Raw genomic sequence first — 26380 nt, 5'->3', positions numbered from 1 at the left:
GCACATTTTGTGTGTATGAGGAGTATAAGATTAGGAATACCAGATGTCTGAACCAAGCAAGCTATAATGTGTTAATGGGATGAGCTCCACCTTACCTTCATTCCTGAAGTGTTGTCTGATTTAGAAAGCTCGATCTGCTATGCCAACTCTCACTGTGACCATTTACGAACTGGTAAGAAGAAAGAAAATGATCAGTTCCTTACTTAAATAATCTTTCAGACTTCATTATCATATGGTATCTCTCCATATCAGGAGGAAAATAGTGCAGATCATGTACTTGTCACCTCTTCTATTTCCCAAATGGGAAAGTAACTTCAAACAGGCTGTAAGGCTGGTTTTCATGATTGCATTTCAGTGGATTTGCTGCAGCTGGTATTGACTTCACTGCTAATGTTGAGCAGTTTAAATATAAAAAATCAAATTGAGTGGGGAAGCTGATCATTTATGAAATGTGTGTTAAACCAGCATTTAAACAGCTTGGTTCACCTGGAACCCCATTCTCCAGCCAAATTCCAGGAGCCGATGCATCTAGAAGACAGGGCCAACAAAAAAGCTGTGTTGTAGTTTGCTGTTCTTCTCCATGCTTTCAAACCTCCTGTTACCTAGCACTACATTATGTTTGTGAGGCCAGTGTACATTATCCATATGTAGTCCAGACTACAGTTGACTTGAAATAACTAAAATGCTTTATTCAGCTGGTTGAATGGAGCTGCAATTTGTATGTTAAATTAGAAGAATATACTACATACTGCTTAATATAGAACTGGGGCCACAGTCAGTCCCTGTGGCTCATGTGGGTCATTAGGTGAGATGGGGGAGGCAAATCTCCATGGCAGTCTGGAGCCAGAATCAGGCCTAATGCAACCATGTGATGGCAGTGGGGTCTGGTTTGGTGCATGTGCACAATTGCAGGTTGTTATGTACATTAACCACTCATCTTACATGAACCCCAACATACAGATTCCCTGTACATATGCAAGAGCTATTTGCCTTTCTATAATGTTGGTATTAACAAGTTGATGCACCAAATATCAGCATAGCTTTATCAAGCAGTTTCTCTCCTTTTTTTGTTTTTTTGTACTATATCAACACAGATGATGGGTAACAGTAATAGGAAAAATTATATATCTTGTTTTGTGAGGATGTTTCCTCAGTGTTGTTAAAGCTTTTTGTGCAGTCGTCTTTTTTTTTAAGCAGCTAGAAATATGTATTCATTGCTCATATTTCTCTTTCCCCACCAGAAAATACATTTTGTAGTGGTGATCATGTATCGTGGCATAGTCCGTTAGACAACAGTGAGTCGAGGATCCAACATATGCTGCTGACTGAAGATCCACAAATGCAGCCAGTTCAAACACCCTTTGGGGTGGTGACTTTTCTTCAGGTATGGTAACAGAATCAATATTCAGGGCATTCATTTAAGGAGCTAATAACTGAAATGAACAATGGAGTTTTCTTTGAAATGAGATTGTGGTAACTATGGGGTACTTAAAAGCAGATGCAGGTTTGGCATGGGTGAAGGCAAAACTAGATCTTTTCCATCATCCATTATGGTAATATTTCATGTCACTTTAATAATATTTTTCAAATGTCAGGTTTTTTTTTATTGCTATGTATATCTAATATGATACTGAGCCTTTTCAGCTGTGAAAAGCTTTCCAGTACCCTGAGTAAATTCTGCATATTTTCATGTTCTTGTCAACTTAATTGGATGGAGTGCTTTCATTCATGGAATGCATATTCTTGAATTCTGATTTCCTTATGTACATAGTATTTTTTTTAATAAACCAACAATCTTAGTTGAAATACTTTTCTGGTTTAGTGTTTAGTGTTGGTGTCCATCTTATACCTAAGCCTAATATACCAGTTACTAGGAGGTTTTGTAAGTATTCTGAGAGTATTAATAGCAGCTGAAAAGTGAAGAACTGCAAATACATAAATCTGGGTTTAAACAGATTAAAGCTGGGAGAATCAATATCCCAGACTTTTTGCAAAATACTACTACTACAGTTGCTTATTCATAGGCCTTAATGGGGCAGCGGGAAAACTCGTACCATGATATAGTCAGCAATATCTATTTTTTACATACAAAAAGTATATTCCAACTGGTATTGAAGTATTGTAGCTAACTTAGCAGTTATTGTGTGTTTAAAGGTTTGTTTGTTTTTTGGTCTTGATTTCTGAGGCAGCTGGTGATATTTACTGATCTGGCATAGCTTGGTATGTTGCAATGGTAGCAAACATGTTTAACCTCAGAATGATGTATTGGCTTCCACTGTAGCAATGAACAGATCGCTCTATATACAGTTGGCTGTGTGTATTATTCCAAACAAGATCTAGGCTTTGCAGATGCAAGGTTGTTGCTTCATCTCTATGGTTCTGTTGAGGAGCTCAACATGTGAAAACAAATGTGAAGGATTTGACTATAGTTTGACATGATATTTGAATCAGGAAAGCTATGGTCAATACTAATCTAGCCGCCCCAGGTACAAATCCATATTATGGAATTAGCACTCATCATAAGATACCCAATCAGGGATCACAGAATCACAGAATTGTAGAGTTGGAAGGGAACAATTAGGATCACCTAGTCCAGCCCCCTGCAGTGCAGCAATCTTTCGTCCAGCATACGACTCAAACCCATGATTCTGAGATTAAGAGTCTCATGCTCTACCAACTGTGATATCCTTCATAGTAAATTTAGTTCATGCTAAATGAAATCTAGATGAAACGCGATGGAGGAGGGATTTCTCAAAAAAGAGTGTATAGCCAGAGTCTCAAGCCTTGGATGTGGTACTCCAATGTAGAACCTGATCCTAATATATGTTACAAGTGTGTACCCCCCCCTTTAACCCCTTTTTCCAGATTGTTGGCGTCTGTACAGAGGAGCTTCATGCAGCACAGCAGTGGAATGGACAGGGTATATTGGAACTGCTTCGGACTGTTCCTGTGTAAGTACAGCATTGCCAGCTGACTAAAAACAGTATTATAAATATTCTTTAAAGAAATATTGCCTGATAAAGATGAATGCAATCATAAAAGCTTATAAATTCTACACCTGGAATAAATTATGTAGTTTGGGATATCTGCATATACATTCCAGTAGCACCTTAAAGACCAACTAAGTCAGTTCTCTTTCTCAAGCTCTGGGAGGAAGACCTTTCATTGCTTACAGACAGCCACCCAGTCTTAAACAACTCCTAACCCACAATAATACTACAACCAGACCTAACACGGACACTGGCACCAGAGCCTGCAATAAACCCAGATGCCAACTTTGCTGCCACATACACCCGGACAACACCATTACTGGCCCCAACAACATCACACATACCATCTCGGGACTATTTAATTGCTCATCGTCTAACATTGTGTATGCCATCAAATGCCAACAGTGTCCTTCAGCTCTCTATATTGGACAAACAGGCCAGACCTTACGCCAAAGAATAAACGGACATAAATCGGACATCAGGAATCACAAGACAGAGAAACCAGTAGGAGAACACTTCAATCTCCCAGGACATTCTATACAAGATCTCAAAGTAGCTGTTTTACTACAAAGGAATTTCAGAAATAGACTGGAAAGAGAAGCTGCTGAATTGCAACTTATCACCAAACTTAAAACCATGGAGAAACCTGGTCTGAACAAAGACCTTGGATTCTTATCTCATTATACATGACAAAGCCATTTTTCACCTTTTCACCCCTTGCTTTTTCCTGTAAGACCTATTGCAGTCGTTAAGAGTCGTCAACAGGCTCATCACAGCTATCTGCCAATCACCCATTCCCACCACCCTTCTGAGTAATACCCCTCCCCACCTTCTCACTATATAGAAGGGTCTGGAAACTTCTGTTTCAGTGTATCTGAAGAGGTGTGCATGCACACGAAAGCTCATACCAAGAACTGACTTAGTTGGTCTTTAAGGTGCTACTGGAAGGAATTTTTTTTGTTTTGACTATGGCAGACCAACACGGCTACCTATCTGTAACTGCATATACATTGACATGGTTTATTCTGATGTCAAAGCTCAATTTGAATTTTTCAGTCTTTTTGCTCAAAGTTTGTGGAACCTTTTTCAGACCAGTAGCTATACCCCTCATAGAAAACTTTGGGTGTGGGGGTGCGTGCTGGAGACAAAAGTGGGCAGGATAAGAGGCATGGACAGAGAATACCTCTCTACATTTTGTGAGATACATTCCATCCACATCAAAGTTAAGAGGTTTCTTCACTGTCCCACCCACATCTCTCCCACTTCCATCCAGGCCAAGTAAGAAGCACTAGTACAGTTTAAGGATACTTTCCATCCAGGCAAAAGCCCTTAAGGTTTGTGTGGAGCAGAACTGGTGGGGTGGGGTTATGACCTTGAGAGACACATGGCTTAGTTGGGAGCTCCTGAGGGCCAGATGCAGAAACCCGAAGATCTGCATTTGGGCCCCACATATGAGGTTCTCCACCTCTGCTTGGGAATGTTCGAATATCTTTTATTTTAGAAATTAAATTAATCTAGAAATGCATATTTGACCATTTGCTTTTTCTGTATTTAAAATTCCATTATCAATTTTTAACCTTTTGCCCTAGAAAAGTATTTAAGTGCTCGGGCTCTTATTTAATACAAGCCCTCCACCCTTAAACATGAATTACAGAATTTCCACTTCTAGGAACAAAAGCTGTGGAACAAAGAAGCTCAATATGAGTATTATCGGAAGAAAACTGGTTTGTCATCTGTCTTGTACAGTTTAATTCTAGAGAATGCTGACAGTACAAGGATTACATGACTTTTGAGGTCCTTTCCAATTCTGTACTTTTATCTTTGGACATGAATAATCTTTTTGCTAATTGTTCTCTGCTTTCGAATTGAGGGGCCATTTATATGCAGGAAGGGTAAGTCCAGTCCATGAAGATCCCCGTCTCTCTTTGATGTTACAACCATTTTTACCCTCTTGCTATGAGATATTGCAGTCATACGGAAAATTGGGGTCTGTTTTCTTCATGATAAATGGGAAAACAGTACAGATTACCATCCTGTAGTTATATTGTCCATTTTCTGTAGTTGAATTAGAGGCTTAACAATAATCCAACATCTAAAATGGACAGGTAGAAGTTCTAATTATTCATCCAGAACCCCAAATTTATCCCTCCTTTCTGTCCCTTATTGCATTTGCACTAAAATAATTGGAAACCTAGAAGCATTGGAGCAATGGTAGTACAATCACTTTCTTTTTTTTTTTTTTTTGTTTATAGAGCAGGAGGCCCATGGTTGATAACAGACATGCGACGTGGAGAGACCATATTTGAAATAGATCCACACCTGCAAGTATGTAACTACTCAATCTGGTCCTAGATGACAGCAGAGCATTGCTTTCTTAGTCATGAGGAACAGCTACCTTCTGGTAACTGAATGTGCTCAGGATAGACTTGTTGATTACTGTCAGAAGCTGCTGGGACTCAACCTGGGTATCTTTGGAATACCGTTTCCTAGAGGCAATGGTTGTAGATCACTGATTGCCTGATCAAAGTGTGATTGGCTTCACTGAGTGTCCCTGAACTCATTTCAACAGCTTAATATAGGCAACTGGGCCACAAGCAGCTCGGTCTCCTACCCTACTGAACCTCTATTTTCCCTGCCTTGTCTGTTTTCTAGTGCACATGTGCTTTGGAGAGGGTGGGAATGAATGGGGAAGTCACTTGCTACATGCAATTTTCTCTGCAAGTTTACAAGGTACAACAATGACAGAGTAGGGTTCCTGTGCCTTTAACAGTTGTGCAGAAATTTAGCACATGTAATTATGAAGAATTTTATATACTAACCTTCACCAGAAGGACATAATAACCAACACAGCATACTCTGGTTCTCTTCAGATCATATTGAACAACACAGCAACCATACAGTACAAAAAGCTGAAAAGCAATTACCTCTGTACAGCTCTTAATAAAGCACAATGTCAAACTGTTCATAAATACATTTAATACAGAATTTTGTTGCTGTAGTAGGAGAAGCTTACCTTTCCAAATTTGGCATTAAAAATGGCGAAACACTGCATGTGTGAGTCTGGTAGGCCAGAGTGAAATTTTCTTTCACCATGCCAAAGAGCTAAGCATATTTGATTGGTGCAGCAGAGAAATAAGTTTCTTAAATGTAGTTCCATTAGAGTTGAGTGTATATGTTTGCATGTGAAAAGAAAATTTGAATAAATATTTTCTCCTTGGTTTTTACATTAAACTGCTGCAGTTGCTTCTCCTTGTAAGGCTCCCTTCACTGCTATATTTAGCTTAACAGCATCATCTGGTGGTGAATTTTAGAAGCTGACACAAGTAATTTTCCTAAGTTGCTCTGTCTACATTTTGAATTTCTGATTTGCATGTAATGCAGGAATACTATGTTCAGAACTTTTCCTTCAGATATTCAGATTTAACCTTGTAGAATCACTATGAGGTTGATTCTTTGACAGTCAGGCACTGTTCAAAGGGGGAAATTTGATAATCACAAGTCGGGAGGATGTATTGAGGATTCATTGAAACCTATTCTTGATGTAACAACTTTTTGCAAAATTTAGTTTTGATGAATTAAAAGCTGTGGCTCACATTTCCTTTCCTTTAGCACAATGTGGGACAGTATAAAAGCCCTTCATTTCTCAAGTGCTGACTGCCAATAAAATGTAGAATGAGGATCTCCAATTTTCCATTTGCAAACTAGAGACTCTACCTTGGGTTCCAAACACACACCACCAAGTGCTCACATGGCAACCATACAAAGGCATACACAATCCCATCTCCCCCCTGCAATTAGTTTGGGGGGGGGAAGTGTTTCAGCCTGTGATATTCCTGGAGAGTTCAGCTGGGGGGGTAAGAGTTAACTGTGGCTCCTCAGCTAGGAGATCACACACACACACAGTTTTCTCCACCCCATAAATTACATTGGGGGACAGAGGGACATGTAAAGCCTAATTACAGTGGGGAGTGTGTGGATGTTTTGGTGGGGAGGTCACAGCTGCTTGGATGGGGGCGGGGAAGGAAAGAGTAATCCTTCCCTTCTCCAGCAGTGACAACTTCAGACTTTGCCCCTCCTTTGGAATTAGACTTCAAAGAAGCCTTTTATTATAGCCAATAGAAGGCTTCCTTGAATCTTAATCGTGGTGAGGGGGGTGGTTTCAGGGTGAGGTTCACTCCAAAGAAGAGGATTAACCCTTTCCTCCCCAGCTGTGACCCTCAAAGTCGCCCTCCCCTGCTGTAATTAGCCTTGGAAAAAGTCTTCTAATGGCCACACTAGAAGGCTTTTCATTATAAGTTGTATAAATATAGAGTTTTAATATTCCATATTTTGATATTCCAGAATGGCTTTGCATTGATATTTGAAATGTGTTTATATGTCTTCAATTGAATTCATTGATTTGTAGAAATGTATGGGCACTTAGTCATTCCAGTTTAAAAAGTTTTTTTAATGAGGCATAAGGGTGAGTAATTGAACTATATTTTTGTTTCTGAAATAATGTTTTGCCTGTCTGGGATTTTGACTATAACGATTTCTACTTACCTTTGTCTTAGATAATAATGACTGAGCCACAGAAAAAGACTCAGTGTTGAAATGTGTCTGGCTGTTTTGTTTTTAGAAGCCTTTGTTTTTAATTGGCAGTGGCTTGTAAGTGAAAAAGAAGTGCTTATATTTATATTCATTTATACTGTTCATTTTATCTTATGGAATATTAAAAATCTATTTTTATACAGTTTAGAATTGAATGTTTTCCCTTTAACTCGGTTAAGTTGCATTTTTGTCAAGGGTAGTGGAATCTTTTTTCCTTTGTTTTCACCAGAAGGCTGCTTTGAAGCCTAATTTCAAGGAGCCGGGGTGGGGGTGGGTGGGATGACAAGGCAGGAGTTTGAAGACTTGCGGGCATCCACAGGCTCTGTGTTGGTGAACCACAATCTAGGAAAACATGCACCATGAGGTTGTAGTTCCTGTAGTGGCACAGGTGGGATTTTGGCTTCAAAAGACTTGGCTGTTTTGGATCTTTTTTAAGCAGGACAGAGTTGATAAAGGGATTGAGACAGACGGTTCGAACCTGAGTGGTGTCAGTGCTAAGTGTGCCTGGGATGATCTTAGCCGGCCGCCAGAGGATGACGAAGACAGTAGAAGTATCTGCATTGGCACACATCCCCGACGATTGTCTGGGAAAGGTAAGAGGGAACCCGGAAAGCCACTCAGAAGGTTGTTTTCTCGGCATCACAGCTAAGTTGGATGGAGTTCTCACACTGCTGTGTTTCTAAATAGGTACAATTTGTTTACAACTTGAATTACTTGCAGTATTCCTCCATTACAACCTTGATCTTTTGTTTTCATCCGATGTCAGCATACAAAAAATATAATGTTTTTGGACTATTATAAGAAGATAGTTCCCTATTTTTAAAAATTCTTTTTACAAGTCACATACTTGATAATCACAGGTATTTTTAAAAGTGGTAGAAGGCATGGCTAAAAGTATGAAATTGGGAGGCTGTATTGCATCGAGTTATGTATTAAAACAGGAAACCAGATATTTGGTGTGCTTTATGAGGTCTTCATTAAATTTAATATGATTATTTTAAGAGCAAAGTTGCTTCGTATGGAACTTGAATTTTTTGTTATATCAAGTTAAATTCAAAGCCCAAAACTCAAGGTTTAGCTCTCCCAACCCTCTCAATTTTTGCTCATTTATTTCACAAAGCTGAATCACTTTGTACTCTGTGTGCTGCTCAGCAGTTAGTGTCGGTTCTGTGGTGTTTCATCTCCCCCCACCCCGCAGCTACTCTCTTTTAAAACAAACAAAATTACATTTAACCTCTTCTATAGCTTCTGATTGTGGTTTGGAGGGTAAGCACCATGAATAACAACAACAACAACAACAACAACAGTAAATTTACACAAACATACACACACACCCCTGACTGGGTTGCCCAGCCACTCGGCGGCTCCCAAATCAGCCAAGAATAGTTTGTCTTAGTGCAGGAAAGGAAGGAAGCCATATGAGTGGGGAAGTGTGTGAAGTTTGTTTCTAATCTTCCGGTCCATGCTCTGGAGGACCATCTGAACTGAACCTGACTCAGTTTTTTAACTATCGTTTCAGATACAGAGCAAATCCGGGAGACTCTGCGAAGGGGACTTGAGATTAACAGCAAGCCTGTTCTGCCCCCAATTAACCATCAGAGACAGAATGGACTGAATAATGACAGAGCTCCGTAAGTTTAGTCTTGTGTTTGGGTCCTGAAGTGGTGGAAGATGTGTCTAATTTGGCTTAGCCTTGGGAAAATAATGGAAGGAAAGACTGGCTTCTTGTTTCTAACCTGGTGATAGCTCTTTATGCAATACTTCTGGATGGCTCACAATCTAAAAGACAGAAATTGAAAAGGGAGAATGCAACATAAAGGTAGGCTTGTGTTTTAGAGCAGGTTCAGAATTTATAGACAGATGAACCAAGAATTACACAGTGCATACCTCTGATAGTTAAGTCATCCATGGTGTTACCAGACTGACAGTAGATGATATAAGCAAAGTGGATGATGGCCAGATAGGAACATAGATACTAATGGGTTAAATAAACGGGGCTCTGCAAAACAGGCCTAAGTGATCTCATCAGTGGGTGGGCAGAACATAAGCATGGCAATTAACTGATATTGTTATGAAATTAATTAATTAATTAATTAATTAATTAATTATGGACTGCAAGCGAGTGAGTAAATGTGGAGGCCTGTCACTGATACTTGGGGTATTTTATGTTTCTCCTGCTTGCCATCCAGTTAATAGTAGAGCCTTCTTGGAAGCATATGTTCATCTTTCCCTTCATTTGAAGGCCTTTTGCACTTCACACATGAGATTATGACCAGTGCATTAGTAGCAATAAAGAAGAGCATTGTACTCTGAAATTTGTTTGTATAACTATTATACATTGCTTTTTTGATGTTTTTCCTTCGTACTCTCTTTTGTGGTAGTAACGAGGAGCAGAATTTGTTCTCAAAGGTGATTCTTAGCACTGTCAGTGTCTGCTATCTGTAGATGACTCAAAGGGGTGAATTATTTTAAAAAACACTGTCTTTCCGAGGGCAAGATCTCATCTTCTACATTTGCTATTCAGTATACCTTGGAGAGGATTACATTGTTGAATCTTGTTAAAAGTCTGTGAAAAAGCATAGCCAACTCGGACTTCCCATGAGAGACAGAGCCTTAGTAACTTTATCTGTAAGCACTGCATCCTGGCCAGCCATTCGTAAGGGCATCAGCTTAATTACATCCTTCTAGTGTGGGAATCCATTACTTGGAACATTGTGTCCATCCAGTTCAGAACCAGTTGCTCTTTATAGAGTTCTAACAGAGTCTTCTTAATCATCTTGACAGAGACCAGGACATTGCAAGGATTGTCAGAATCTCTTCCTTCTGCAGGAGTCAGAAACACTTTTGTTCAAGAGTGAGAGAACGGTTCCCCTTGGGGAGAAGAGCAAGGGATTGTTCTTACTAATTTGCAGTTCCCAAGATAGGCAGATGGTTGCCCTCCAGTATTAGATCTTTTGTTGTTGAACATGTTTTGGCTGCAGAGAACTCCATATGCCTTGTTTGCTAGAAATCCTGCTCCACTGAGCAGTTTGTGCCCTTGGACCTGAAAGACATATATCTTCATATTTCATCTTATGCATGGCATTGATGGTTTTTTAAAAAGTGCATGAATAGGGATGCGTAGTGCCCTGTTTGAGGCAGCACCAACATCAACAATTCTGCTATCCTTGGGTTGTAGCAAATTATAGTCTTACCCATTGTAAACCCGTTGAAAATAATGAGCATGGCTAACTTTGATCCATTCATTTAATTGCCCTACTCTAAGTAAAATTTAGTTGGCTACACTAAGTGTTCTATTCCTTGCAGGAATAACTTGTGGACTTTTGTGTGCTGAACTCGAGATACACAAGGTTGAGTCTTGCCAGAAAATCCATCTGGAACCAGTGCAAATGATCCATTGCCAATTTGCTACTTGATTCCTGATTTAGCGGTACATTTCCTTTATTGTAGGGCTTTGTCCCTTCAAAGGAATATCAGAAGTATATATAGCTTGTCTCTACTTGCCTGCCCCAGCTTGCTCTAACCACACATCCCTAAACATGTCTGCAGATGGCTTCTCTGTTCAGGGAATAAAATATTCCTGAACACAAATGACTGAGGCTTTACGTGTGCTAGGGAGACACTTTCCCACTGCATCCCTGCCTGTTCTTTCAGAGGATAAGCTGCTGTCCATCTGGTAGAGCTGACTCAGAAACTAGCTCACTTATTAAAATACACAGGAGTGTAGCATGAGTAGCTTTGCCTTGTTTTAGTCCAGTGCCCTCGTGTAAGGCATACAGGGAACAACAGAGAGAAGAACGCAAATGGAGTTTTATTGAGAGAGTGTAACAAAATGGCAATTTAATGATTAACAATAAAAGCTATCCCTGAGACAGTGGGGATGCCAGCAAAACGAACGAGAAACGCATACTTCAGTGTTTCCTAGAGATGCACTGAGTCTAGGTAGTTATAATCTGATAGGCTTCACCAGCCTGGTGTCCTCCAGATGTTTTTGATACTGCTTTCACCACCCCCTGACTATTGGTTGTGCTAGTTGGTGGCAGTTGTAGTTGAAAACATTTGGAAGGCACCAGGTTGGGAAAGTCTGGCCTCTGATGTACAAAGACGTACAAAAGAGTAGGGTGCTCCCAAAATGATAATTTCCAGGTACACAAAAGGAAGTTTGTTGTTGCCTGTCACAAGAAAAGAGGGGTGGTGGTTTAAAGTTGAGTTTAGATGGGCTTTACAGTAGGAGAGTATAAATTTAATTAAATAATAACTGCTGCGACTACTACTACGCCCACTACTACTTCCAAGTGCCTTTTGTCATAGTTTGTTAGAACTTTAATAGCTTACTTTCATCCCTCCCCCAAAATGTATATTTTAGAGCATCCCAAAATGGTGGTGGAATATTGCTCTCAGACAACATGTGGTTTATAGCCTTGTCAGAGATGCTGTTCCAGAGTGCTCTAAATACTTGTGACCGGTTGGTATACTCATTGAAAGGGAGGTTGTTTGTGATCTCAGAACCCATAAATAAAGAGCAGTGACATGAGTCTTGAGGGTGTGTGAATAAACTCCACAGAGGTGATGTGTACTGTTTACAAAGAAGAAGATTATGAACAAGCAAAGGAACATGAGAAGTTGTCATAGGATAGGTTTGATGCAGCCTAAGAAGCCTTCATTGTGTGCTTTGTATTCCATACTCTCTCTCCACACTGTGTTTTGTCAAGCCCTTACTTTCTCGTTTAATCAGAACCAGGAATTATCAAAATTACCAGCTGTTCCACAGGTTTTGCCAATAGCAAAAAGGTCTGCTGGTATCTTGCCAGTCTTTCTCAGAGATGTAGACTTTGTATGTACAGTAGTCTGGCTGATTGTCTTTGTTATCCTCTGTTGCTTTCTGGTAAGGCTAATACCTAACAGACATTTCAGGAGGGCAACATGGTATTTCTTAATCTTCTTAAAGATCATCCAGCCTACACTAGGGTCCTCCAACCAAGAGAGGCTGCAGCAGTTCTTAAGTTGTGTAATTGACAGATTTTTCCACGTCAGCCAGTTTGCTGGTCTCCTGTATGTAGGATCGCACGTCATAAGTTTCTTACCTTTTATGTTGGAATTGCATTGTACTCCTCTCCTCCTCAAGAGGAATATAACTGACATGATTTGAATTGCAGATTTTCGGTGGTGTGAAATAACTAAATGAGAAGCTACTGTGCCCTACTATTTGCTTCCAGATGGTTATAGAGGAAGGGGGAACTGTGCAGATTCAGTCCTGCGCGTGGAACTGAACAGAAGAGTCTAAGAATAACAGTTAATATTTGTTTTCTTCCTTCCATGAAGTAGCCTTAGATCGCCCTCTGTTGCATAATCAAGAAACTGCAATACAGTCTATGCTGGGCTGGGCTAGAGATGGGATTGCATGAATGTTGCTTCCTTGGGCTTCAGATATTTAAGGAGACCTACCTCTGAACTGAGCTATTGGCCTTTTAAGCTAGTGGAAGTAAGGAAGTGATGGCATGGTGATTGTTGCCATATTCCCAGTTGCCTTACATCCAAAGGGAGAATCCTTTCACATTCTTGGCTTCCAGCAACTACTGGGAGCAAACAAGCACAGGAATCAATATCCTTTGCCATTTTACTTGATCCTATGGCACATAGTGATGGAAAATATTCTCTTGTATTCTGCATGAATCAAATGCAGCTACTTCCCAGTGTTCTGAGGGGGGATTGGTGGGATGTATGTGTGCTCAATTTGGTGGATAGCTGAAAGGACTTTCACTTTTGTAAATGCTTTTGGATATGTTCTCAGAGCTATATGAAGAACCAGTTACTATTGATAAAGCAGGTAGTATGTGGATTAACATGAACACTAGTTATGAGTCTTCTTTCTAATTACTGTTTCAGTTTCTCTCAAAGGAAAGTTATTGAAAGGAAGTAATTTATCTAACAGAGCAATTCTAACCATGTTTACTCAGTTCTACTGAATTTTATGGGGTTCACTCCCAGCTTAGTGAGGTTATGGTGGCAGCCTAAATTACTTGCAGCAATTCTTAAACAAGCCTCTAGTATCCTCAGGTTTTGTTTTGTTTGTTTAAAGAAGGCTGGTTTTTTCTGCAAGTTTCCATGCACTTGATCAGAAGCATCTGGCACTGGCCACAGAATTTACCTTTTGGATTGGACTTTGGTTTGGCCAAGGATAGTGGCACATGGTATTAGGTCTACAAACTTTAAGCTGAAGACAAGTTCCCTACCAGAGCAATATATCTTGCATTGTGTGTGATCTTAAACTCTTCAGAGCATACTAAAGAAGGTTATTGCTACCTGTGATGTAGGTTCTTTTCTCATTAGCCTAGTAAGTGGAGGCCTATAGACAAAATTATCAAAATTATGTTTTTGTTCATAGCACTTATTGACTCAGTGTATATGCTGAAACATATGACTAGCAAACCTGCAAAAAGTATTCTTATTGGTTACCCAGTACTCTTGCTCTCAGTTTGGAAAGGAGCTTTTAAACTATGTTATGCTAAGCCTTTCAAATAGCTTGATCCCAAGCATTTTTCACCTGCAAATAGAGCAAATTCAACCATGGCAGTGTACTGTCACGGACATGGAGACTTTTTTCAGAATCTCAGAACCAGAACAAATCTTTAGGATTAGGGTCTTGTTAAGGATGGTGGTTTGGATTGTTGAAGCCCACCCAGATGCAGCTAGAACACAGTTTAGGTAGCCATGCATTGCATATTATGTTGGAGCAGGGGCAAGGCAGATCAATGAGTAAGATGGAGAGTTAAGATATGCAGCTTCTAAGGAAAATGAGGGGAACCGTGAGAGCACCTCAGATAAACAGTCAGGATTTGAAAAATGAAAAGCTCTCTTACTTCCAGTTATCGTAATATACATCATCATGGAAAAGGTTAGTTCTCTGCCTCTTGGCCAAATAAAATGCCCAAAATAATGGAAAAGAGAGAACTGGTATATGTAGTAAAATTGGAGTATTAGAATTGTTGTGTATGCTGAAGCTGTATTTTATTCTTTCTGGTGCATACTTTGTGATGGATGTCAGAAGAAAGGCTAGCACGGGCACACAACTGTCAGAACTGGCAACAGTCTTAAGCACGCTTTCAGCATAATGGGCTGGTATGAAATGCCCTGGCTCAGAGTAGCAAAGATCAGCCAGAATTCTTAATTGTTCTCAGTACAATAAATCCTGCACCAGAAACCTTAACATATTTAAAGCTGCCTCTGCATCCCACTAGAAATCTAGGAGATTCAGATCAAACCCATGGTCTCAATACCTCAAAATGGGATTAGAAATAAAAGGGTTGGTGCCAGTTCTACTCTTGAGTAGGACTTAGTTGAATGCAATTCAAATTATTTTTCATGTATCTGTTAAACACCTTTTCTCAGTGAGAATGTTCTATAGATCATTTGTAGTCTGATACAACATGGAATTAGTGTGAGTGCACCATTTGTTCAGGTGAAACACAGGGAAGTTGTGTGGTATGAGAATCTAAAAGCTGTTTAAATAATGGGTTAACCAAAGCAATATTCTAGGCAGTAAGGCTTTCTCAACTATGAATATGGCAAAATTGAAGTATAAATGTCTTACTCAGCTTAATAGTGCTCTAATGCTGTCTTTTTTCCAGTTCAGTTGTGAAGCAGAGGAGACTGACTTTCACAGTGCCAAGGTTGTTGCACTACATGCAAGTTAAACTCTACTAACATCTAATTATCATTTCCCTGTTTGCTGAATTGTACTATCCTAGCATATAAAATGGACATAGTGTCAGTTCAAATGTAGCATCAAACTGTGGTTTGGCATTATATTATTGAGCCTTGAATTTGTGTGGTTAGATTCCTTCTTCAGCTACCTGTGAACTCTGCTTTGATTGCAATCTCTGGCTTTTGCAAACTAGAATTTGCCTGGTTTGGATAAAATTGCAAAATATAGTTTGCTGCAAAGTAAGAGTTTGCAAGGAGTTCTGTGTCTGTGGTAGTTTTGTGCATGTGACTTTTATTTTAAACCAAGAATGGAATGGTTAAACTTTGTGTAGCAAGTAAATGTTGGAATATCTCCAGGGGCCTAAACATTTTTACTAATTGGCATAAAGGGATGCTGATTTCAGCCAGCCATTTCTAATGTGGCAAGAGGACCAACGGTGGTTGCAGGTTTGTGCATGTGGTCATGGCGTGTTTTAACCAGGTTGTTTCTTCAGTCATTTTGCATATAGTAAAAAGATAAGGAGATGCTGCCGTACAGTGGTGCCCCGCAAGACGAATGCCTCGCAAGACGGAAAACCCGCAAGACGAAAGGGTTTTCTGTTAGCGAGTTGCTTCGCAAGACGAATTTCCCTATGGGCTTGCTTCGCAAGAAGAAAGCCCATAGGGAAATCTCCGGGGACCTCTTTTAAATGCTGGCGGTGGGGAGCAAAGCCTTTCCCCCCCTCCAGCCTTCAGAAGAGGTCCAGGAAGGCCGGCGGGGGCCGAAAGGCTTTGCTCCCCACCGCCAGCATTTTAAAAGCAGTCTGGGATAGCAGGGAAGTGGTTCCCGCTATCCCGGACGGCTTTTGAAGGCAGGCGGGGGGGGGAGCAAAGACTTTCGCTCCCCGCTGGCATTCAGAAGAGGTCCAGGACCTCTTCTGAAGGCTGGCGGGGGGCAAAAGTCTTTGTCCCCCCTGCCTGCCTTCCCGGGGGCTTTTAAATCGCCCTGGGACAGCGGAGAAGTCCTCTGCTGTCCCGGGGTTTTTTAAAATGCTGGGGGTGGGAAGAAAAGCCCTTGCCCCCCCCCCCCGCCTTCAGAAGAGGTTGGGGGACAGACTGTCCCCGGACCTGGTCTGAAGGCGGTTTCCATAGGAACGCATTGATTGATTTTCAATGCATTCCTATGGGAAACCGTGCTTCGCAAGACGAAAAACTTGCGGAACGAATTAATTTCGTCTTGCGAGGCACCACTGTATGTGGTTTTGCGGCAAGTTACCAGTTTAGCCAACTGCTGCACAAGCCCAGTGCCAAAGTCTAATGTGGCTGCAGCTAACAGCACTGTTGTTCATCTCAGTTCACAAGATTTAAAAACCAATTCAGGCTGTTGGTAAGAACAGAAGATGGAGGAAGAAATAGTTGAAAGTCAGCAAAAGTCACCTTGGTAACTGCAGCATTACACTCGCTCAGAATGAAGAGACTTCAAACATGACTACAAACAGCTTTAAAGAAACAAAAAGAAATTTAATCATCTAAAGAATTAATCTGACAACTGCCCACACTTACACCTCCCACAATCCTTCAATCACTAGGGAATGAGCTTTAATCTCAGATTCCCCTCCAGTTCCATAAAATGCTAGATATGCAGTCTTCAAACTGGGGCATTTCCGGCACACTGCTCTCATTCAAATGCTCTCCCTCTCCTAACACAGCAGCCTTGGCTTTTGTCAGTTTTTTGTTTCATTTCTTTCTGGATGCAAACCGAGGATCATGAATTATTTGTGTTGGTTGGGTGAAGCATTCAGTCTGGTGGAGATGTTTACAATATGTTTATGTGCTAGTTACTGCAAAAAAAGAAAACTTGTGCCACCTTTTACTAACGCTTTTGGGAAGGAGCAGGGAGAGGCCAAGATGGGTGGTCACAAAAATACAAGTAATTGAAACAAAAGGCATGCTTAATTGTCATTTTTAAAGCTATAATTTTTAGATAAAAGAGAGTTCAGTAATGAATTATTGGGTTCTTCCTCTCCCACACTGATTCTCTCCCACACCCCCCTATCTAGATTGCCTTCTTTTGCAAAGGCCAGACATGGATTTTCATTCATTCTTGAAGAATGTGAAAATCTCCTGCATACTTGGTTTTCAGCTTAGTGTGTAGGTTATTGAACATCTAATGTGTGGGTGGCCCTTCCAGTACCCTCCCATTCAAAGGTTGGCAAGGCAAAGAGAAGGGCCTTCACTTAGGAGAAAAATTATATGGGGAATTCTACGCTTCCGGAGTCACTCTGTAAAGAAAATCTCTTGGTTTAAGAGTTAGAACCAGCAAATCTCAATCACATATGGGTTACAGGGAGCTTATTCCAGGGACTAAATATATTGTCATGTTTTGAGAAGAAGCTCATCAGGATGTGGTCAAGCCAGGAAATGAGGCACGGTTCAGGTTAGGGGAACAGACTTCTGGAATACTGGAGCAGGCAGGGCTTTAAGGAGGAAATTGCAGCAGCAAAAGGCATGTGGAGGGTTCATGGACTTTTAAATCTGTTCTGTTCGTTTTTCTGAGAAAGAAAAGTACTGTATTTTTTCGCTCTATTAGATGCACCAGACAATTGGATGCACCTAGTTTTTAGGGGAGGAAAACAAGAAATAAGAAAGGAACGCAAAGCATCCGGAGCTAAGAGGGAACGCTCCTCCATCTTCACTCAGGAGGCTTTGCGGGGCTACCCCTGAAGCCAGGAGAGCAAGCGGGATCGGTGCGCACCGATCCCTCTTGCCCTCCTGGCTTCAGCAAAAGCAAGCCTATTGGCTTTCCTCCCGCAAGAGCCGCATGCTCTGTCCCTTCTCCCACCTCCCGCAAAAGCCAGGGATAGCTGCGCAAAGCCTCCACAGGGCAGCGGGATGAAGGCTCCCCACTCCCTTGCGGAGACTTTATGCCATGGCTAAGCCAGAAGCTAGAACAGCCAGTGGGATCCTGCTTGCTGTCCTGGCTTATTTAACTGCGCACAGCCTCTCTGGCCGGGAGAGGCTGCGCACAGCTAAATAAACCAAGACAGCCAGCTCCCCCAAGAGCCGCGCTCCCTTTAAAGAGCACGCAGAGTGTGCGTGTGGCTCTTTAAAGGGAGCGCTGAGCAGAGCCTCCCGCCTGCATTCGCTGCATAACACACACACACCCATTTCCCCTTACTTTTTAGGAGGGGGAAAGTGTGTCTTATAGAGCAAAAAATATGGTGCATAAATATCCCTTGTTATGCTAACAGCCTATTCTGTATCAGTCCAGAATGAACGCTGGAATATGTAACTATAATGTAACCTGTGATCAGATACACAACATATGCTGTTGATAGTGGTGCAGCTACACTCTTGCCAGAAAAAGATACGGGCTTCTGAAACTGCAGAGACACCTTTATGCAATAGTACGGAATATTCTATTGATCTATGACGTTCTGTGGACCCAGCTACAGCGGTTCTGGATGCATAACACTGCATTTGGACAACATGGCATTTGCATTCTGGTCACTGTTGTTTCATGTGTAGTTTGGTGCTCTGGTCAATAGCAACCCCCTTCTCAGTAAGATGAATGAACCTGATCTTGTGATTAGGGCTTGGCGATGGAGAAGTTGGCACTGAAGTACAATTCATGTGGGCAAGTTAACACTAGAGCACAATCTACAGTAAGAACAGTTCTATCTGGGGTTTTTGTAAACAGAAGCACGGCTAAGTAAATCTAAGTGGATTCAGTTATTTCCATTATGCCCTAGAACTCCTGTGGTTTAGGGTTCGCTCAGCAGTGGACCTCATACAAAAACATAATGTGAGCCTAATCCCCAAAACTTGTAAATTTACTTGTAAATTGCTGTCTGGAGAAACACACAGCTGCCATTATTACTGCTTCAACACTAGAGCCAAATATATTGTCACAGTTGGAGCATCAGAGTAAAAGCATGAATTCTGCCCTTTTTTTAGCATTACGATGAATACTTAATCTCATTTTTTATTATAACTACAGAGTAAAGACAGTTTGATTCCAGTGTCCATAAGGTTTGCAACTGTTTTCTTAGCTTGCAACTTATGGATGAAAAATTTCTCCATCACCATTTACTGTATTTTTTCCGTGTATAGGACACCCCCTATTTTGAGAGACTCCACATTAAGAAAACACTCTTTAGCACTACGTGTGTATAAGACAAGCCCCAATTTTAAACCTAATTTTCTGGTTAAAAAAACCCTAGTCTTATACACGGAAAAATATGGTAATTTGTATGCCGTCTTTCCATTCTTAAAACCATGTTCAAGACGGCTTACACGTGAAAAGATCTACATAATTACAAACATATAGAAAGTAGTCAAAAACAACGAATAAAGCATATCAAAAGTACACAACCATTATTGAACAATTTCTGCATGAATAAGATGTAAATAAGATGTAAACATAAACATACAAAAAATAATATAACAGCACCAAAAAAAAACCCCCAACAATCCCTCCTAAACAATACCCCAACCCAAGAGTCTATTCAGCAGCCTCAGCTTTTGTAGCTGGAGTCAGTCAGGGCTCTGCCCTCCCAAGCCAGGTGGAACAGGCTAGTAAGGCAGGGAGCAAGTCTTCCACGACTCACAGCCAAAATTTGATATTTTTCTGGTGACTATATCATTCTTTTAGGAGTTAGTGTCAGATAAATAGAATGTGTGGGTAGCAGGATAATTTTGCTAAATGTACATTATAGATCAAGAAAGCTTAACTTAGTGGTCAATTGGCTGTTCAGTTATTTTAGAACAAAATGATAAACTGCCAAACTCATTATTCAAGAGTCTGCTCCATGCTATGGTTGGGTTTTTAAAAAACAAAAAACAAAGACCCAGCTATACATCAGTGCGGTTCCGTATCCTATCTAGTTTGAAAGCATTTGGCGGGGAGTGAAATATATTTTCTCCAGAGGTTCCAGCTGTATCAACCTGAATGTTCTATGACCCACATGGCAACAGTTCTGAAATGGTGGGCTGGAATAAATCAGTGAGTCATGGAAGACATCCTCCTCTGCACTTCTTGCCAGGGTTCATTAAATTGGGTGGGGAATCTCTGGCCTCTCTCCCCATCCATATTTCTCACCAGCCCTGCTCTGTACCCTCGGAGGAATGTGTCCTTGCCATTTCTATTGGTTGTCAGAGTGGAGATGTGCAGAAATCTCTGAGTTGTACATAGCTGGGATATAGCCTGTTATAAGAAAGGTAAGAGTCACATCCATTGTTCTACTTGCTTTTGGATCTGGCTGTATGCATGACTGGCATGAACACCCTGGAAGGTTGCCCACAGGAATCTGTCACCCTTTGTTGAAAAGTATTCCCCATGCTTGCCTTAGATGAAATCACAAAAGGTTTTGTTCACATCTTTCTTCACTATTTGCATGGAGAGATTTATTCCCTTTTTTCACCCTTAGATTATAGTCATCTAAGTCAGCGTAGGGAACCAGTGGCCCTTCAAATGTTGTTGGGCTCCTCTATTGGCCCCAACCAGGGTGGCCAATAACTAGGAATGTTAGGAGCTAGAGTCCAGCAATATCCAGAGAACCGTAGTTTCCCCATCCTTTCTTTATGCCTTCCGTCTATTAAAGAATGGCTAGTATCTTATAGAGAGGTTGGCATTAATAAAACTTTTACTGGCTTAGGTGTGATTCTTTCAACTGGATTTGTGCCTCACTGGGGAAACTGGCAGGAAATGTTGAGGAAGGGTTGACAAAGTTTTCCAAATCCAAACTTTTGCAAAGAGTCCTGACCAGGTTTGTCAGGGTTGTATAACCTGAAGGCAGTTATCTATGGATATTTATTGCATGTGAACAACCGGCTAACTGAGAAGTGATCCAATGTCATGTCCCTCCTGGAGGAATCCTTTTTGAGGGCTTACATGGAGTTCCTGAAGCTAAAATCACAATGGTGCAGTCTTTGGCAATGGCTCTTGAAGGAGATCTGTTGATTCTGTGCCCTCAGGACAGGTAACCCCATCTTTGTGTTAGAGACAGATGCCAAGTGGCCACCTAGTCCTCAGGAGTGCAGGTATCTAATGATGCAGAATTGGTTAATCTCCAGCTGCAGGTACTTGCCTAAGGAATAAAGTATCCACTTGAGCAAAGAGATATTTGAGAATAAGCCACTCTTCACAAGTCGGGGCTCTGAAGACTTGAGGCTTAAAAGCCTTCAGTTCTAGACAGAGTCCTGGAACAATGTGTGCACCAGCTCCTAGACTTAAATATCCCCTGATTACCAAACTGTTTGCTAGGACGTCTCACCACCACCCTGATTTTTGGACTTGAGACTGCCTTCAGATCTTGCTTCTCATTCTGACCTTGTGTTTGGACCTCACACTGCCTTCAGACCGTGCTCCTGATATACACCTTCACTAATTCCCGTATGTAAATCAAGCAGCACTGTAAGAACTGACCTGATCTCTTTAAAATTCCATATAACAGTGTTTGAAACTTTGCTTCTAAGGCAACCAGACTAGTTGAGTACCACTTAGGAAGTCGTTTCAAGTCTTCAGGTACCATTGTGTGTGAATGTATATTTGAATCAATACTAAGTGTTAACAGACACTTAGATGTCTTAGAGGCATCAGTAACTTCTCACACTGATTCTAGCTCACTATGATAATAAAATTGGCAGAAAGGTTGTTTCTACGTTGAAGAGGATAGTCACAGTGCCTTATAAGATTCCTGTAAAAATAGGCCATCCGTGATAGGATCTGGCTAGGCTGCGCAGTGAAAAATCCTCTGGAAAATATGTCTGTGGGTCTTTAACTGTGAAAAGGCAATATTATGAATATTTACAAGTGTGTTCATTTCATCCCTCACCCCTCCTCTCTCTATTTTTTTGCCTTCTGCCTTGGGAAAGGAGAATGTCTGTCTGCAGTCGGAAGGCTTTTGTATCTGTAGTGGCTTCCTGTGTGTATTGGAATTCTTTCATAGGTTTGAAGGCAATAGTGGTGGACCTAGCACACTTTACCCTACTGCACCCCCATGCTTACTGTTACCACTTTGGAACACATGAAGATGGATTTTTGGGTGGATTTCCCCCCTAAATTGATTTTTGAATTCTGAATTTATTGTTATTCACATTTTATATTGTATTTTATGCTGTTTTTTGTTGCATCAATTAAGTGTTTTAAATATGTTGTTAGCCACCCTGAGCCCGGTTTTCTGAACCAGGAAGGGCGGGGTATAAATAAAAAATTATTTATTTATTTATTTATTTATTTATTTATTTATTGAGAGAGAGAGAGAGAGAGAGAGAGAGAGAGAGAGAGAGAGAGATGGAGAATAAGCTGCCTGTGAGCCAGAATTACTGGATCAAAATTGCATGTGATACACTAGAATATTAATTTGGAGGGTAGAACATAGTGTACATTTGCTGAGGATGGTTGCATACAGCCATGCTCCTCTCTGTTGGAAAAGTGTGTTGTCCATTTTCCAGGGCACAGCTGTCTGCCTTTGCCATTAATAAAAATCTTCTTTACAAAGTGATGTAAAGCAGGGTATTGGTCTTGGGCTCTAAATTCACGCCTATGTTTTTCTTTTTCTTAGGAGTCGGAAGGACAGCCTAGAAAGTGAAAGCTCGGCAACAATTATTCCTCATGAGTTGATTCGCACAAGACAGCTTGAGAGTGTGCACCTGAAATTCAACCAGGAATCAGGAGCATTGATTCCACTTTGTTTAAGGTGAGTAGTGAGCCTGGTTCGCTCAGTTGGTTAGAGCGTGGTGCTGATAACTCCAAGGTTGCAGGTTCGAACCCCGTATGGTATTGCTGCATATTCTTGCATTGCAAGGCATTGGATGAGATGCTCCTCGGTGTCGATTCCAACTCTATAATTATGTGAGCTACAGCTTTCTGTGAACTACCACCCTCTTGCTGCTGTCACTTCAAGCACACTGTTGCCATTTAACAAGGCATTTTGTCCATGTAACATTCACTTGTGAATGTACATGCTAATAATAATGCACTGGTACACAAGGCACTGCTTTTATCATAATCTAGTCCAATATACAGCCCTGTATCGATAGAATCCTAAGTAATTGTCAGCTGATTTGACTGATTTATGAAAGATTGTGTATTGCAGTTAGTGAGGAAGAGTACAATCGAGTGTGGTTATCGAAAGTGGAGTTTTGGTATGGAATTGCTTTCACTTGAGCTCCCTTATAACACACTCAGTAGTGTAGAAGCTAATTCCCTGTGGTGTGAAACCATGAGGCTGCACTATGCTCATCAGTATTGAAACTGAAACACAGGTCAAATCTAAGTCGTCGTCTTCTTTTTTACCCAGGGCCAAAATAGTCAGCAAGGGCCTTAATCATAGGTTACTGTGGTCATGTTATGTTCACCCACTTATGCCTTACTTTTTTATTATCTGTGAATTTAGAGTAATGTGCTTACTTGCTGTGAGACCTGAGTAGTTTAGTGCTTATGATATAGCAGTGTGTCACATGGAGAAGATACTGTGGATTTAGAAATCACATTTATGAGTGTTTATATTTACTCTTCCAGGGGCAGACTATTACATGGACGGCACTTTACATACAAAAGTATTACGGGAGATACAGCAATCACTTTTGTGTCAACAGGAGTTGAAGGGGCCTTTGCTACAGAGGAGCATCCATATGCAGCACATGGGCCTTGGTTACAAGTAAGAGCCCTCTCATCTTCTTTCCATCTTGCTGCAGTCACTCCTTCCTTCTTCCCAAAAGAACATTTCTTCACTTCATTTTGCTATATTATTTTTAGGCCAAGGAGGCCCTTGCATTCTGCTGCAGTTTCTTTTGAAGTGTTTAGGAAAGAGAATTTAAAGCCAAAAAGTAATGGCAGTCTCTAATACTCTCTTCTGTGTAAACAGCAATTTTCTCTCCCAGAATCCCAGAACATTTTACAAACTCTGCATCCTCTAATTCCCTCTCTTACCACTGCAATGCAGCTACCTCTTGTAGTTACTGTTTCTGAACAGCACAATGCAGCCTAGAAGATAAGGTTACAATACTTGAAGCCTTGAAAAACTCAAAAGGAAAATCAAAACTGCAGAAATGGGAATCTTGCAAAATAATCTTCGCCTAGGGCGCTCTTGTGAAGAGGCCTGGTTTTTGAGCAGAGAGGCATAGAATTCCTCTTCCCTTAACATGAAAATGTAACACACTTTTGATATAAGAGTTTTTTTCTTAAGATATCCAGAACATGAATTCCTAGAAATGACAGCACTTCTCCCGGCCCCTTTGTACACTGTGTATGTTTCACCCTTCCTAAAATCCTGCCATCATAACTGCGTACATCCTCTAGAATGAGCTAGTGGGGGCAGGAAATAGAGGAACTATTTGAAACAACTGAGTGAAATCCATGCCTATGAAGGATGGAACTCTGCATGGCTTCTGTATCTCACAAGATACAGTTAGGTTAGGACTCTTTCTCATCTTGAAATACTTTCAAAGGCTGTAGCTTTGTGTATATAATCTACAACTAGTTAAGAAAAGGACAGGAAGTTTAGATGTGTGGCCATTTCTGCCCCCTCACATTTTTCAAGATGCATTTCTTTCCTAAGAACCCTTCAGTTCTTTGCTCCTGTAGGTGTCACAATTGGGCTGGGTATGAACTTTTTAAAAAAATAAATAAATTCTTAAGGCGTATGAGCCTGATACACTTTTAGAACATGTCAAAGAGCTGTAGGAAGTCCCTGTCAGCTTGTTTTCTGAGAAATGGATTCGCTTTCCCAGCACACTAATGATTTAGGATAGACACTCAAAGGATCTAGTCCATTGTTCTGGGTCTTGTACTATTGCCTGTGGCCTCTGAATATTTGCTCCAGATAATGGCTTTTTAGGATTTGTCCATGTGGGAATGTATTGAAGAGCCCTGTATAGCTTCTCAGTTAGTGCTCCGGCTGTTAAGAAAGCACAGACTGAAAGTACAGACCCTTTTCAGAATAAACAAAGAATGATCTACATTTGCTGGTTGTGGGTGTGGCATTTTTGGAAATAACCTTACCCAGTTTCATGCACCTCTGGCCGTCCTTCTTGCTGCTACCTGCCCTATAATTAGACATAACTGACAGATATAGGAAAGCTAGAATGAGTAGTTAGGGCCTAGAGCAAGCAGGTTAGTAGGTGAACCTGTAGTTGTATAATATTCTTAGTTTTCGAAATGAAATAGCAGCTTGGCACAACCCATGTTTGGAGGGATGGAAGAGCACATTTGTCCTCAGCAGAGGTTTTGTATAATCAGATAAAGAATTCCCCAATGTCAGGGACAAGCAGGAGTCCCAAGGGGTGGGCAGAGAAGGCACGGGGGTAGGAGGATGGGGCAGGGAAAGAGGCCAGCAATTTGTGGGGTTCTGTTCCACCTGTGAGATAGGAGCTGGGGTTGGAGGAAGAGGAAGAGTCCGGGCGGGCAGGCAGCGGCAGGGGGCTCCTCTGTCCCTCCCCCGCTGTCTCCAAGGACAAGGAGGGGCTTAAAGTGATAGGAGCAGCTGGAGCTGCTGTGTAGGTGAAGTCGCCAGTTGCTTGTGTGAGGGGGCTTAAGTGAGCTGGAAGGGGCATGGTTGCTCCAACTGTCTGGGCCAGAGTACAAGTCTGAAGAAGTAGGTACCTAGCTAGCTAATTAGTAGGAGTGCTGTGTATATCCCTTGCACCTTAGGAGCTGATGTAGTTGAGTGTTTTGCCAACAAAGAACTAAACTACCAGTTGCTTATCCTCGTTGGGGCTGGATACCCAACCATATTTACTCCCTGTTCAATTCTGTACCTAACAGTGTCTACTCATACCCAGCTCTGTGTTTCATTTTTGTCTAGCAAGGAAGTGGGAGATGTATGAAAGTGTAAAAAATGTGACCTCTATACGAGTGCTTTTGACTCCTCATTAGAAGCATAAAGGTATTTGGCTCTAAATGGAAAGCATGTTTTGGATAACGATAACAAAAGAGAATGTAGTAAGATTCAGACTATAGGCCTTTGCCCGTTTACTTGGGAATAAGCTCCACAGAACAAAATGGGATTTACTCCTGAGTAGACATTCAGAGGATTATATTATGTTTCCTAATGTAAAAACCACCAGGAAATCATGATAGCAAGGATGGATGTAAATGTGAGCATGTGGATATA

General features: G+C 41.1%; 1 protein-coding gene across 4 annotated transcripts in view; it reads left to right on the top strand.

Moving 5' to 3' along the window:
- SUFU (SUFU negative regulator of hedgehog signaling) overlaps positions 1-26380 on the top strand; it is a 70463-nt gene that overhangs the window by 22314 nt on the left and 21769 nt on the right. The window contains exons 4-11 of one of the 4 annotated variants that reach the window (XM_083738025.1): positions 1242-1384; positions 2866-2951; positions 5243-5315; positions 8020-8173; positions 9100-9211; positions 15209-15250; positions 22829-22963; positions 23788-23926. In XM_083738025.1, coding sequence (XP_083594151.1) covers positions 1242-1384; positions 2866-2951; positions 5243-5315; positions 8020-8173; positions 9100-9211; positions 15209-15250; positions 22829-22963; positions 23788-23926 — 884 coding nt within the window. Of the gene's footprint in view, positions 1-1241; positions 1385-2865; positions 2952-5242; positions 5316-8016; positions 8174-9099; positions 9212-15208; positions 15251-22828; positions 22964-23787; positions 23927-26380 lie in introns of all 4 variants that reach the window. The other 3 variants (XM_083738024.1, XM_083738027.1, XM_083738026.1) reach the window with 3 other exon arrangements.

Source organism: Podarcis gaigeae (genome assembly GCF_964106915.1).
Source record: "Podarcis gaigeae genome assembly, chromosome: 5".
NCBI lineage: Eukaryota > Metazoa > Chordata > Lepidosauria > Squamata > Lacertidae > Podarcis > Podarcis gaigeae.
Note: the sequence above shows the minus strand (reverse complement) of the source record. Positions and strands in the feature narration are given on the sequence as shown.